The 14,794-nt window shown below is 38.4% G+C and overlaps 1 protein-coding gene and 1 long non-coding RNA gene across 2 annotated transcripts in view; one reads left to right on the top strand and one right to left on the bottom strand.

Annotated features, from left to right (window-relative positions):
* MAP7 (microtubule associated protein 7) overlaps positions 1 to 14,779 on the top strand; it is a 98,964-nt gene extending 84,185 nt beyond the window's left edge. Inside the window, exons 12-18 of the mRNA XM_057379287.1 lie at positions 575 to 767; positions 2,226 to 2,327; positions 2,610 to 2,660; positions 2,760 to 2,817; positions 5,255 to 5,429; positions 12,037 to 12,263; positions 12,955 to 14,779. Of these exons, the coding sequence (XP_057235270.1) occupies positions 575 to 767; positions 2,226 to 2,327; positions 2,610 to 2,660; positions 2,760 to 2,817; positions 5,255 to 5,429; positions 12,037 to 12,263; positions 12,955 to 12,965 (817 nt within the window). The 3' untranslated portion in view covers positions 12,966 to 14,779. The remainder of the gene's footprint in view (positions 1 to 574; positions 768 to 2,225; positions 2,328 to 2,609; positions 2,661 to 2,759; positions 2,818 to 5,254; positions 5,430 to 12,036; positions 12,264 to 12,954) is intronic.
* LOC130581274 (uncharacterized) lies at positions 2,777 to 9,626 on the bottom strand. Its single transcript, XR_008966205.1, has 3 exons — positions 8,580 to 9,626; positions 6,981 to 7,343; positions 2,777 to 3,427 (listed from the first exon to the last, which is right to left on the bottom strand). It is a non-coding gene; the product is annotated as an uncharacterized LOC130581274 (long non-coding RNA).
* Positions 14,780 to 14,794: the final 15 nt, after the last annotated feature.

Below are 14,794 nucleotides of genomic sequence, written 5' to 3'. Positions count from 1 at the left end.
ATATGAAAATCTACTGAACAGGTGAGGATTCTTCAGCTGAGAAGACCATGTGCCCTTTATTTCTGAATGGATATTATAGGTTTAAAAGTCCTAAATAATTTGGGAAACATCAAAGGTGAAAAGTTACTCACTCTGTAATACAAGAAGGAGGGACCACTAACAAGGTTAGGAGGTAACCTTCAAAAATCAACAGAATCGGATACTTTTTTAAAATCAAGGAATCACTGTCTTGAGGTGAGATGGATGCCAAAAATGCATACTGTGTCAAAATATGGTTATATGAAATAGTAGAAAGGAGTGCTTTGCAAAATGTATGAATCAAAGATACTATTTCTGGTTCAGAACATGTGCAGGTCATAGATCAGGCAGACGTATGCTGGAGAAGTATTGGTGTTGCATTGCAAAGCTTTTTATACTACATAGGGCTTCATGTTTGGCCCGTATGGGAAGCAGAACAGACAGCAGGTCATCCTTTATCCAGYTGGGATCGCAGTGCTGGCTCAGGAATCTGGTGGTTTGGCTTTCCCCCCTACTTTTATTACCTATTTTTCTTATGCTTTTTTAATGATTGCAGACAAAAGAAAGAAGAGTTGTCACAGAGGATAGCTGAAGAAAGAGCTCGCCGAGAAGAGGAGGAAGCTCGCAGACAAGAAGCAGAGAAACAAAGGAGGGATGCAGAGGAGCGGGAAAAGGAGGAACGGCTGCGCCGCCAGGCAGAAGAGAGAGAGCAGAAGGAGAAAGAAGAGATGGAGCGCATTCAGAAACAAGTATGCTTCCTTCTTGGAATTTCTGGGCCAGTCTAGTTGGCACCTCTTACACAGCACCTAAATTAGAGCAATATCTAAAATTCAAATGCTGTCTGAAAAGTGTTGGGACACAGTTCATTCCATAGAGTAGTTCAAAGAGTAGAGATATTTCTACTTGACAAAAACATGTGGTAGGGAGTTGAGTTTTGGTTTTGGTTTTTTTTTCCCCTCTCCCTTTAAAATGTATATATAACAAATCCTTATTCCTCATAAATTGTGATGAAAAAAATCAATGGAGTTGTACTGGAGAATTTTAATAAATGCTGTTATACAAGGGAATTCTTTGTCCCAACAGTTATAGAAAGTCCAGATGCAAAGATAACTATTCATTGTGTTGGAGATAGAGTAGTGGTGGTTTCCAGTCTTGTGCCAAATAGTGCTTTTGTGTGGGGCTGGTRGGAAGGGGTAGGTTTAATCAAGCCAAGGAGAACCTTTACCTGGTGCAGTCCTCCTGGAATCAGAGTAGCTACTCAAAAGACATAAGAGTAAATAAATGAAAATTAAATTTTTCAATTTGATAGRCATAATGTTGGGTTACTGACTTCAGGACAGGCTCTGGCAAACATTCTGGATAGGATTCTTCTCCTCTCACATGTGCTCTTACTTCTTACATGTGCTTTATTGTTCCATGTTCCTACACTTAAGTTTGCCTTGCAGACATGAAGTTTTCTTCTTGTACATAAATACATGCTTTTGATAATAAATGTTTAAAGGATTGTGTTAGTGAATATGGCTGAGAAACTCCATTATTGTTTTTTAGAAGAGGTGTGCTACTTTCTTTGAAATGTTAAACTGAGCCTTAACTCAGTTTAGCACTCAGAGATAGCACATGGTTAAAGCTTTTTTGGACATTACAGATGCAGCAAATCATCTATTGTAGTAGTTCCATCATACAACAGTGTCACAGTCAGGGAGCAAGGCCCCACTACAGTATATTCCAGACAAATTTTGCCTTTCATTAAGAAAGCAGGAATGGAAAGTTTGTGTAAATGGGCCTGTGGCTGTTTGCCCTTGGTCTCGTTAAACAGTTACTCTCTTGGCCAAACAAAACATTCTACTGCTTTTGTTTTACTCCAACATATCCACCATGCAAAACTTGGATCTCTCGAATACTTTCCTGGCTGTTGTTTTAATGTTGAAGGCTAGGAAATGTATCCTTATTTGTCATGTGGTGTGCTCTAGAATGGGCACAGAACCAAACATGATGTCTTTTGCTTAGTTACACTCCCTTAATGCTGTGCAAAACATGAAGATTGATCAAGAAATGTGCAATTCCATCTGAAAAGATTTTTGGTGACTTGTAAACCCCAAAAGTATCTTTTCAGGGTGTTGCAGATGTGCATAATTAAACATAGAATATAAAACTGTCTTTAAGTAGTAAAATACTCCTAACTTCTGTTTCTTTTACCATCAACACAGAAAGAAGAGGAAGCTCGCCTGCGGGAAGAGGCCGAGCGGATTCGATTAGAACGTGAAAAGCATTTCCAAAGAGAAGAGCAAGAGCGCTTGGAAAGGAAGAAGGTAACTCAGTCCAAGCAGAGAAACTGTGATTGGTTTTGCCTYAGCAGTCTGTTTCCACCTCTGCAGCAGAAGTTGCCCATGATACAAAACTGCTCTCCAAAAAGCCACAGCCCTCACTGGCCTGATGTGACAATGAAAGGCATATTGCCAACAATAATAAATAATTCCTCTTTTTTTCAATAATCAGATATAGCTGATAAATGACAAGCAGTTTTGGTTTGGGAGAAAGATATTCTAATTAATGCCAGCAAACATTATTTACCCCTTTACATTTCATTKTAGAGGCTTGAGGAGATCATGAAGAGAACTAGGCGTGTAGAACCTGTAGATAAGGTCAGTGCTGCTACTTACCATGTGTTAATATTGAACACATTTGACTTCTTTTCCCTAGTGTCTACTTTTTAATTTACAAAACTGTCCTTTCCTTTGTAGAAATCCARTGACCAGCACAATGGACATATATCAAAGGCAAATATTACTGGAGAAGCAGGTATTGTGTTTTAACTGTGCCCTGAGCACAACAGGTGAATAAATGCCTACTGAGCACAATGACTTGAGAAACTGTTCTGAAACTTGGCACACGATTTGTGGTAAACAAAAGCATGAGAAGAGTATAACTAAAATCTCAACAGACATTATTTATTTAGCCTTTCAGTATAGGTAGTTAGCCATTACTAAATGAGTCCAATGTTTTAACAACTTAGTCACATTGGTGTTTAGCAAGAGGAATTTGCTTAACAAGTTTAATTATTTATAAAGTGAAATTATTTTGTGATTTGKATCACAAAATAAACTGATTCTATAGTTTCTTTCTTACATTATTTCACATGTGGTTGTTGCAGATTTACTACATTTTCTTAAAAGGATATTTCTTCTTAGTCATCAAAATAAGGTGTTCATTGTTCTAAACATCTCCCTGTGACTTCTTTCTTCCACATGCTGCCTTATTCACTCCATCCTTTTTTCTTTATTTGACAAAATTGAGCTACTAGAAAAGCTTGGTCTTCTTGTCACACCTGTGCTCTTATGCTTCCTTCTACTCCAGTCTCTATTTTTCTTTCTTCTTAGGTAATCTTCTATATAAAACTTTAATACTTATACTAAAGGAAGAAAAAAAAAATGTAACTTTTGTTAAAAAATTGCCAGGTGTGAATTAGCACTGTTTAAAGATACTGCAATCAATCTATAAAATGGCTTATCCTATTGGAGCATAACATATTCAACAACATTAATCTTTTTCTCCTTTCTATATGGGTTGASTAACAAGAAAGACAGCAGCACTGGCTGATGAATTACTTTTGTTCTTGATGTTTAAAATGAACACTATAATTAGCCCCATCTGGAAACTTTTTCAGATTTCATTACATGTGTTTGTTATTTGTTAACATGTTATCTTGGGGAAAAAGTTTGTGAGCTACTAATACAGGASACATCTGGGATGCCTTCTTTGTCTGCAGGTACTGTTGAAGATGTTATAAACCATTTAAATAATTCCTGAAACCATRAAGGGTTCTATAACCTTTGGCTAGTGCTTTCCCTCTAGAGATAGAAGACAAGTAGTTTCTTAAGGCAGAGGAGACTTTGGATCTCCATTTCCCCAGGCCCAAGGGCAGGCTGGCGTCCTTGAGTGACTGAATGAAGAGAAAACTGCTCTCAGCCTTAGGGCTGCTCTACTGTTTGGTTTTGCATTATCTATATATGCCATTGARTCAAAGGTATGGATTAATGGGCATATTCTGTCCATATTGCACTTTAACAGACCTCTGRCTATCCACAAACAGTTTGTTTTAAAATGTTTTTCTTAAGTCTTACTGTTTGCCAAAACCTGAGGAGATCTTTAGGGCAATGCCCAAGTCACACTATGAAAAATGTCCCTCACCTTTTCATCATTTGTTTGGCCTCTGCTTCAAAACAGGAGATTGTGTTGCATTTCCAAAGCAGAACAACTTTTTCTTCTGCTTTTTYCTTTTAAATGTTAAAGCAAATATATCTTCCTGTTATTCCATTTTTAGAAGCACAGAAAGCTGCTTCTAGTATCTTCCATATAAAAACTTGCCAAAGATCGGACTTAGACATTCAGTAGAGAAGTTTTCAGCCCAGTTATTGAGAGTACAGTGAAACAGAGTGGCTGAAGGAGGGGCTTATTGGGTGAGGTTTTGGGTAATAAAGGTAAATGTGTCCAAGCCTATGAATACTGAATTGTCCTTGCAATTACTGTAGCAGATGTTAGCATGGGTGGGGTGCAGTTGCTTTATTTTACTGACCTGTATATGAATTAGAGCAACTCTAGATACAATGCAGAAGGCTGTAGTTGTACTTTAAGAGAAAAACAGAAGGCAAGCCAGTATCGTGTGTCATGTGGTCTTGGCATGAGGGACACAGATTACCTAATCTTCTGTTGCTCTCTGCCATGTTTTAGAGTGGTAATTTGGTACTTATTGAAAGAAGTATCCTTCCCAATGGAGAGGGTTTTTTTTTTTTTTTCCTTGATTTCCTTTTGAGTTACTGGAATCTGGAAATACCAGAGTATGGAATTAATGATGCCCCAGTGTTGTTCTATTCTATTSTATTCTCTATTGCTACTTCAAAAGTGCCAGCATAATCTTCTATCAGATATCAGCCTCTATTGCCCACTGCCTTATGTGTTGGAATTGTGCATATGATGATAAAATGTTTATTCTTGATTACAAAGCTATGGCTTCGAAATCTGTGACATTTACTTTGGACCTGAAACAGGGTTTGTGTGCCCAAAAAACAACAAAAGAGATGGGGTTGGGTAGAGAGAGAGAGAGAGAGGTGTGGGAGCTATGGATTTTTTAAAACTGCAACTTGCCTCAGCTATGCTGGCTTTTGTAGAAAATATTTTACCCTAATTACAGGGTAGATGATGCTGCTTGGTTTGATGAAAACCTGTTTTCTCTATCCAGTGGCAGCCAGTCCTGCATCTCCCTTGGAGCCTGCATCTCCCTTGGAGCCTACATGTCCCTTGGAGCCCACAGCAGAGCCTCAGCTCCAGCGTGCAGTGTCACCTCCGCACAATGGGACTCCGGCCGCCTGCACACGCGTGGTGGTTCCACACCAGACCCCCATAAATGTGGACAGGTAAAACATTGCCAAGTGTTTGGAAGATGAGGGCTACCAGAGTAATAAATTATATTYAGAATATAATAATAAATTATMATTTATAACTATATAATAAATTATATTCTGAATATAATAATTTATGTGTTCCCTAACTAAGAGGCAATTGTTCAATCTGCCTTGTTTCCTGTTTCTTTTATCTTTTCCAATGTTCAGAAAAGAACATCATATTTCAAATAGCAGTAACCAATTTTTGCTAACTGATAGAGATTTTTTTTTTAACAGAGCATGATCTCTGCAGTGTTTGGAACTATTTGTGTTTGCCAGCAATTAATACATTTATCAAAATTTAATGGAAAGGGAATTTTTTTCTGTTCCTTTCCATGAATTAAGCTTCATAAAACCCACTCGGGACTTGCACTGCTAATTTTCTTAATTGGAATAATGAATACTSTGCTTTCAGCCTTGATGTTTTGATTTCTTAACTGCTTGAAGTATTAGCAAATGTTGTTGTAGATATATCCTTGGTGTGAGATATGCTTATGCATTCAAAAGAACCACCTTTGTTCCTCATAAGGAGTATTTGGGGAGGCAGATATTATACACTGGGAGCTCTCTGTAGCTATGAAGCAAGTCACTCAGACTTTCAGAAATTGTTGAAACACTTGAAACCTCRGTATTGAACCAAGTGACATCTGTTACATAAGCATGAGCTGTCAGTTATTTTAATTTTAGCAATGCAGAAAGCCAAATAATCTCGCAGTCCTTTCATGTTTTATGCAGGTATTGCCAGAATACGCATGGAAAAACTAGAATGTGGGAAGCCATTGTGCAGTCTGTAATGGACAGTGTGCTTCAGGGTGTGATTGGCACTAATTGAAGGAGGAATTTGCCCTCTCTTCATCCCTCCAAATGTCTGGGGGATTTTAGCCTGCTGTCATGCTGACAAGGATSCTCCTGCTGAGAGAAGTTCTGTCAGTGACACTGAGCTGCATTGGATGAGCTGCACGGCGCTGCCTTATAATTGTCTTGGGCAGCTATTAAAATGTTAATCACTCCCAGCTTTACAAGCACCTTCATGTTTGAAATATAAMATGTGCCACACTAATGAGTGCTGTCCTGTACCATTATAATCTGTGTGGAAGGAACCTCAGAATGCCCACAGTGAAGAATAAATAAATGAGATTAAAGAATACTGACAAAAGTAGGAAGTGCATATAAGGTCGTGGAAGGGAAAACTGGCATGCCAGGTTGGAATGTGTCTGCTTCAGAGGTATATCCAAGTGACTGGAAAGGTGAAGCTGAAGCACTTGGTAGTGTCCTATAGATTTTGTCACATGGTAAAAGCCACAGGTGTCAACACCAATGCTGCTGCACCTCATGTGCTCTGGTTGTCTGGCATCCAGGCACACTGACATGGTAGCACACACTGGGGCAATGRGTGCAGGCTGTTTCTTGAGTGAGCACCTCACTCCAGCCCTCAGCAAGATTTGGCTGTTGTCTGAAAAACACTTCATCGTGTCTTAAGGGCAAGACTGCTGAGATGTCTGAGCAGAAGCTAAAAGGTTTTACCTGAGGGATTTGTGTCRTGTATGGGCGGGAGGATGGAGTGATTCAGGAGAGTCTTCCTAAGGCAGTATCCATAGAGTATCCATAGTTGGGTCCATCCCAGACTGTGCAGCAGCTCTGTCCCTTGCACTGGTAGTGCTGAAGAAGGATGGCTTGTATGGTGAAGGTTTGTGTGGCAATAAAGGAGTGCTGCTCTGGGGCATCCATAGGATATTGCCTGACTGCCTGTTGTYCTGAGCTTTCATCCTTGTTCCTCCCCATCATGCCATCCATCCTGTGTCAGCTCTATGACTGGGATTAAGCTTGAAATAACAGCTTGTTTCCATGGTCATCAGTGAAATGCAACAGAGGGCATCTTAAAACATTCTGGCAGAGAGAAGACAATGGATTTCAGTATTCTCTGGGGCTACTTCTGATCAGCAGTACAGATCTTGCTGTCATGGAACATCACTCTTTTTCCAAAACAATTGATCTTCATAWTGAAAATGCTTGGCTGCTGCATTATTTACCATATATCTGTTGTCAACAATTATTAGTTTTACTGATAAATGATAGATTTTATTGCAAATAATAGATCAGTGCAATCATTTTTCCTACATAACAGTTTGTTCAAATACTTCTTGGTATTCCGACTTCTGTGTTTTAAACAAACRAATCTTAATCAATTTTTCCTAGGCTTAAAGCTTTTTCACTTAGTATTGAGAAAGAAAAAAGCCCAGATGTATTTGCTTGTGAACTGAACTAGTTTACCATGTTAGTACTCAAGGTTTCCAAATAGATCTTACATAAATTCTTGGTTCATAGAAACAGTTTCTTTTTCCATAATCTTCTGAATTAAAATGAGTGTSTGAATATTAACATAATTTTTGGGGTATGGTAGCTTCAAGTGGTGCTGCAAGGATTCTGATTYTGCTGCCTATGCTTGCTCTGAGTGTCTTCTCCACAAGTAAATTTGGTTAAACAATTTGATGCCCAAATGGTAATGAAGAATAGTGCATATTATAGGGAAAKGGTGGGAAGGTAGCAACCTTAAATCTAATGTGGAAGTCTGTGGTAAGACYACTCACTGTTTAACTTATTTCTCATCCAGGTGTAGTACGAAGAGCAACACTAAACATATTTAAAAGTGGAACGATCCCAAGAAAATTTTCCAGTTGCATCCTAAAGTATCTAGAATTACCACAAAATCTGACAGTTCATGGATACTATGAGTTTATGAAAGGCATGTCAGCTTCTGGCTACATTCTGGGTTTTGGTTGGGTTTTTTTCAACAAATGGAAAAATTAATGGAACCAGTAATTTGCAAAACAGATATGATGTTTAAGCATTTTCAACTTTTTTTAGTCTATTGTAAGATTCCAAAAAGATTTTTTTCCAGAATCAAATTTCTTCTTACTGAACAGTAAAATCCTGGAGGAAGCCTAATAGTAGGAGTTTGAATTGGACAACCTACAGCTGCCTAATCCATAGCCCACWTGCAGATTTTTGCTTGTACTCCATTTTCTAATTCCTTGCCCAAGATAGATCATGTCTGCTACTTCTTAGAAAAAGTTCTTTCAGTACAGTGGCTTATGTTGATAGTACTTTCCTTATGGTACTTACTCTGTAATTCTTCTTTTCTGTGCCATTTTCCACAAACACTTGCAATGCAGGTGCAGAGTGCCTCAATGAGTGCAGTTCATTTCCTGTGTCTCCATACTGTGTGCGTGGATCTGAGTAGATTGGAGAATAGCTTTTAGAAATATACTGTTGGTCTGGGTGATTTCCTTCCTGTCTTGCCCTGGAAAAGAAAGCTTCTCATCTCTATCTGGWTTCAGTGCTGTTGTCTCAGGGGACAACACCTAAAAATAAGCACCATTTATTTAAATCATCCAAAAGTCCGGGGTTCATTTTGCTGTTAATTTCTATCTATGTCTTCTCTGCAAAAATCCTCTCAATAAATGAGGCAACTGACAATGTCCTTCAGATCAGAAATAGCAGCTGTGGAAATATTTTGGCATTTTTCAAAGGCCTGGAAATCTGTATGTTATTTTTTCTTATTCAGAGTTGATTTCCAATGAATGATCGGAAACAGATATACTGAATTCTGGCCTTCTTTCCTTATTTTTTACTCGCTTCACATTGTAATTTCAGTCTGTGTCTATACAGAGTTTTGGCTAAAATTATCTACAAGAGATATAATTTTCAGTAATTTTATTTTTTTTGGATGTTCCAGTTCCTTTCATTAAACTGGCTTCTCTTTTCTCAGCATCTTCCAGTCTATCTTCTTAATACTGATGTGTCCAGGTCAAAATGTGAAGCTGCAGAGATGCTTTTCAGCTGCCATGGAGATGTCCTTCAGATGCTTGAGAGACTGTTATGTTTGGAAATGCTCTCTGAACAACTCAGGCAACTTTTCTTTTTTCTCTGTTACATAAGTGTCTTGCTACAAGCCCGCTTACGGAATATGCTAGAATGCCAAAATTATCCAATTCTTTCTGCTGAATTGCACGCTGAAAAGGATATCTCTGGTGTTGCATTGGACACTGAGTCAGTATTAAGACTGTAACATAAGACAGCAAGAACAACTGTAGCCGGTCAAAAACATGTCCTTCATTTTTTTGTGTTCTTGCTTTAATGGCCTGTAGCACAGTGTAAAGGACAAAAAAAAAAAAAGGTAATTACCAGGAGATGCTTTGGCCAATGAAGGGTTGCTAAGCATTGTGGTCCAAATGTAACCATAGGCTCAAGTAGTCCCTAAGCTGCTAATTACCAGAAGCTGGAGGGCATACCAATCTCCTAGGAATTTATCTAATCTTCTTTTGAGCTTGTGGCCTCTAAGATGCCCAGTGGAAATTAATTCCACAGTTCCATTTTCTCCTTTGTTTTGTCTAAATATGCTCCTCTAGTAATTTGGTGGATCAAGTAGCATAGAATCTAGAAGATTTCATACCAAAAAATTTAAAATACTTATAGTCCTGATTTCCTTTTCTGTACCCCCTTTGTGATTGTAGAGACTCCTCTGTCTCAAAAAACATTGTTCAAGTCTGAATGAGTCCTGGTCTAACTGTGAGCGTAATACTGGCAGTGCAATGACRAATAAATATGAAACATGAAGAATTATTTATCCATGAAGTCAGCTGRTAAATTGGGTAGAAAAATTCTGTTTGCAGAAGCAAGAGGCTTCTTCATTGCTCCAATGCTTGTTGACCTACTGTGCTGTTTATTTTATGTAAATGAGCAGTTGCACTCTTCCCACCTCTTACCCCATTCATCAAACTTGGCATGTTATCCTAGCTCTGGTATGGTTACTGGCAGTAGATGGGGATAAAATAAGTAATAGGATATCTTACAGTGAATAATAACCTAATAAGTGAACATTACAGAGGAGATTTTAATAGTCCTAAAGTATTTCACAGATTCTGCTCCTCATCTTACAGATGTACATCTCTGGCACAAAAGGGTGATGTGACTTAGGATCTTTCCCAGGAAGCCAGCAGGGTTTCTCTGTCTGCTCTCAAACTCAGTGCAGTGAAACATTTTTTTTCACTTTGGAATTTGCTCAGCATGTCCACAGATGAAAAAAAAAAAAAAGGGGGAGTGCCTTTCTGAAAAAGAACTGGTAATGGTTTGAAAAACTGGGAAGGCTTGATATGAACACCAGCATGTGGTTCTCACAGGAAATCTGGACTTTGGATAAAGCATTGCCACTTTCAAAAGAGCAATATTTATTTTATGTCTCTTGGAGACTACTGTAAAACAATTCTTTAATTGTTTGTGCCAGGTTGTACACCCAGAGAAGCCAGCAAATGAAAATACACTGTATGCCAATTAAAAGCAGAGATCTTTTTAAAACTGGTAAATGTGCTGTCAGGAGAAAATTAGCCTGTGAAACCAAGTCACCTGCTGAGAAATGGCCTGAGGAARTTGACAGCCAAGTTCCAATCTAGGAAAATTGCATCTGAGCCTTTGTGGCTGAAATATTTCCAAACAATCTGAACAGTTGTAATGTGATCCCAATAGGGAATAGGAACCCAAGACTGTCAGAATCTAACTGYTGAGGGCCTAAAGAAGCACCTGTGAAAGATCACAAGATTTCTGAGTGTTGGTTGAGTACTTGCTCTTGCTTGAGGAGTTTATGGTCCCATTACTGTTCAGTGAAGTAGCACCTTAGTGTGTCCCCTCTGGCAGGATAGGACATGCCATCTGCAGAGTCAGAAGGGTTTGGCAATGCAACATCTAATAAAAGGGTTGGGAGAGGAGAACAAGGCTGTGAGACCTGAGCGAGTATGATCAAAGGAGAGCACATGTAATTGCRGAGTGGCTGTGCTTGGGCTGCTCTCGACAGGAGGAGATGTACAAGAGCTCACTCATAAGGTGTCTCTGTCATGAGGGAGATGGAAAACAAAAGTGCAGATTGATGTGAGGGGTTCTGGGAGAGGGTTCTTTTGGCTTGGACATGATCAACAGGAGAAGTGTGGAGCTGGGKAGTGCCTTGGAAATAAACCCTAAGAGCTTGTATGGAAGGAGGGACTGAAAGGAGCACTACMTTGATGAGGAAGCTTTTTTTCTGGGTAAGTGGCATAAAGAAGAGGCTGCTCCCGAACTGATGGCAGGAGGTGATCTGAGAAATAATAAAAACGACAGTGATTTTATCCAAGGGAAATTACATTGATTTGCAATAAGAGGAAGGGTAYAACAAAGGTTATGAGATCTGAAAAAGGTGTTAGAGGCTGTAAGTTGCATGATGTGTATGGTTCCAGATAGTGGTGGTGCTGCAGGAGTTTCCTCACCCCTTCCCTCTCCAGWCCCTTCTCAGATTCCAGTGCCCCTGCAACACCCTCTACCTCTGGCTATCACGTAACCAAAGTTCCCATGTGTTTGAGGGAAGAAATACCTAGTTCTTGAGTGCAAAAATAGTTTTCCTACTGGGGTAGAAGCATAGTTTAGTTTTCACTGACTGAAAGAATGCTTGAGATTGATGCAGACTTTTCTTCCATTTGTAATAATGCTTTGAGCATGACTAAATTTCTGATCTAGATAAAGTATGTAAGGAAAAATTTCTATGTTTCTCTTTTAGCAATCTCAATCCAGAGACAAACGCAAATGAAAATGGAATGTCTATGCAGAATGATAACTTTGAAGAGATCATGAACCTGCCTATTGGTTCTAAACCACCCCGGCTGGATGCKATGAACAATGATGGAAGCAATAGTCCCGAAATTCCTTTGAATCCAATTCTAGCCTTTGAAGATAAGGGGACTCTCTTGCCTCAGGTAGATAGTGTTCAAACACATCAAACAGCAGGTAGGTTTGCAGTGATTCACTAACACCTGTAATCAGATGTAACTGACAGAGGTCCCAGAGCTCTCAATTTTTTATTTCAGTTGATTCATTTCAGCATTTTTAAACCCCACATTGTTTGGAGACAGGAGCACATGTCCTCTTTGTAAAGCTATGCATGCAAAGCTATGCATGCCATACAGATGAAGTGCAAATGGTTGTGAGGCCTTATCTTTTTTTAGTGATGGCTTCTTAGATATACTTTTCTTTCTGCTGCTCTAAGTTRCTTAGAAAGGTTTGCCCTGTGCTTTGAAACAGAAGCAATAGGCAACGGCTGCTTCTCTGAGCTTAGGATCAGCATTTGGGTTCCGGTTTTGCAAGTGCAGTGCTTGACATGCACATGCRGAAGGGGAGCTACTGCTTTTAAAAAACAAYTTTTTWAAATTCTGGATGTACTTTCCTCATTAAAWTTTTGCAGGCATTAATAATGAGGGATGGTTTGCAGGATGCTGGATTTTTCTAAATTATATCATTACTTTTAAAGAATGTTAGGTAAACAAGTACTAATTTAGCAAATTAAAATAGCTAGCACTTTGTTTTTCTGTGGCCTAAAAATGTAAGGAAAATTATCTTAAAGTAAAATAACTGCATAAGCAAATAACATTTTAAAGGAACAATTGCTGCTCTGACCTGTCATTTTTACCTTCTGTTGTAGAAGTGATCTGATTGTTTCTTCTGAAGAACCAAAGGTGATATGAGCATCTCTGCAGTCAGTGGAGTTTCTTCCATGCTATGAAGGAGTGTTTTATTTTTTCTCTCCAGTTTTTTAAAGATTTCTTGAATATCTTTTTTGGAAGGACTTTAGTAAAACCAGCAGAAGAAATGAGGGGAATAGACTTGGATCACCATTCTAATAGCTTTCATCACTAGAAAAATCATGCTTCACGTGCGTTACTTAATATGGCTATTTCCAACAAGCTTTTTTTTGTTAGTAATTGAATATTTCTGCATTCCTTAAGACACAAGACACTGGAATCTGAAAGTAACGGCTGATTTGGGTGGTGGGACTGATTCTTTCTTGTTTTTTTAAAAAAAGGTGGGTGTTGGTTTAAAAGGCATAATTGTAAAATTGGCAAAGAATCTTTTACACTTTGTGGTTCTAATACTTGAAAAATAAATGCCTCATTGCTCTACAAGTAGAGTTAATGGGGTGTTTTATTTAAACCTGTTGGTTTAAATGTTATTGCAGAGAACTCTAATTATGGGGGCAAACTATAGGCTTCTGTATCAGGTTCTTGTAAATGTAATTCCTACAGGGACATTCTGTAAATTGAGACGTCACTATGATCTTCTCACATTTTCTCTAAAAACACAAAACAAGGCAGGTTTTAAAATGTGAAAATTTGAGAGCGTTATTTTTTCATGGACAAGAGGAAAACCTATTGTTCTCCTAGATTATGTATTTATGACTTTTGCTCAGTACAGAAATAAATCATTTAATTGAATAAATTAGACAAATGTGGTAAAAAGATACTGCAAACTTGATTTTTTTTTTAGTTACATCCATGTTCACAACACTATAGAAGATGTGTGTGCATATGTGTACACACATGTGCACACACACACATACAAGGAAATTCCTTAAGTCCTGTAAATTGCTGCTGTTCCCAAAAAATGGAATACTTTTCCTTTGCCTTATCAGACTACTGAAGACTGTGTGAAACCTGGGATATTTGAGGTTTGGATGATGATGCAGGTTTGGCRATTTTTGGGTTTGCTCGTTTCAGAGCAAGTGGAAAATGATCATTGTGCTTTTTATGTAGTGTGTGGTTTTTATAAAGCAGTGCAGTTTGAGTGATAAGAGGAGCGATGCAGGTTGCTTTCTCTTTAGTTTGATGCTGATTTCTACTGTCATTCATTGTTCCATCCCACACTTTTGGTTACTGTTGTGCAGAACTGTAAAATCTTGCACGTTTTTGTGCTTTGCTAAATAATGCTGTTGGAGGCAGAGCTTGCTCAGGGTGTTTGAGTTTGGAGCATCACCGAAAGCTTAAGGCATTGCTTTCTGAATCAGTGACTGGGGAAATGGAGGTTCATGGGCTCTCAGCTCCTGCTAACAGAGAATGTACCATTAAGATTCCTGACTTGTCTTTAGTGAGCGCTGAGTGAGGCCTCTAGGAAACTGTGCAGAAAGTCTGTGCTAGCAGAAGAAATCTTCTGAGACARAAGCCGAAGAATTTTTGAAGAAATTTCTGCTGCTGCCAAGTGTTCATCTTATAGAGGAGATGGGATAAAAGAATGGAAATAAAATGAAAGAGACTTCATCTGCCAGAATATTTATGGAAGGGAAAAACAGCCATTCAGTCAGAGTGCTTTCAATAGTAACTTGTGACACAGTAAAACAAATTGGGTTCCTTTCTTGCTTTCTTTAGTTTTCCATGTACATAGCCACAATATTTTGAAGTGTCCAAAATATGTAGTTTTTCTTTAAAACTATATATAGCATGTAAGTACCAAATAAAATTTGTTTGAAATATTTATTTCTACTTATATTT

Source organism: Malurus melanocephalus, unplaced genomic scaffold, assembly GCF_030028575.1.
Source record: "Malurus melanocephalus ecotype Western Australia unplaced genomic scaffold, MMel_1.1 scaffold_400, whole genome shotgun sequence".
Lineage (NCBI taxonomy): Eukaryota > Metazoa > Chordata > Aves > Passeriformes > Maluridae > Malurus > Malurus melanocephalus.
The sequence above is the reverse complement of the archived record's forward strand: the minus strand, read 5'-3'. Positions and strand labels throughout refer to the sequence as shown.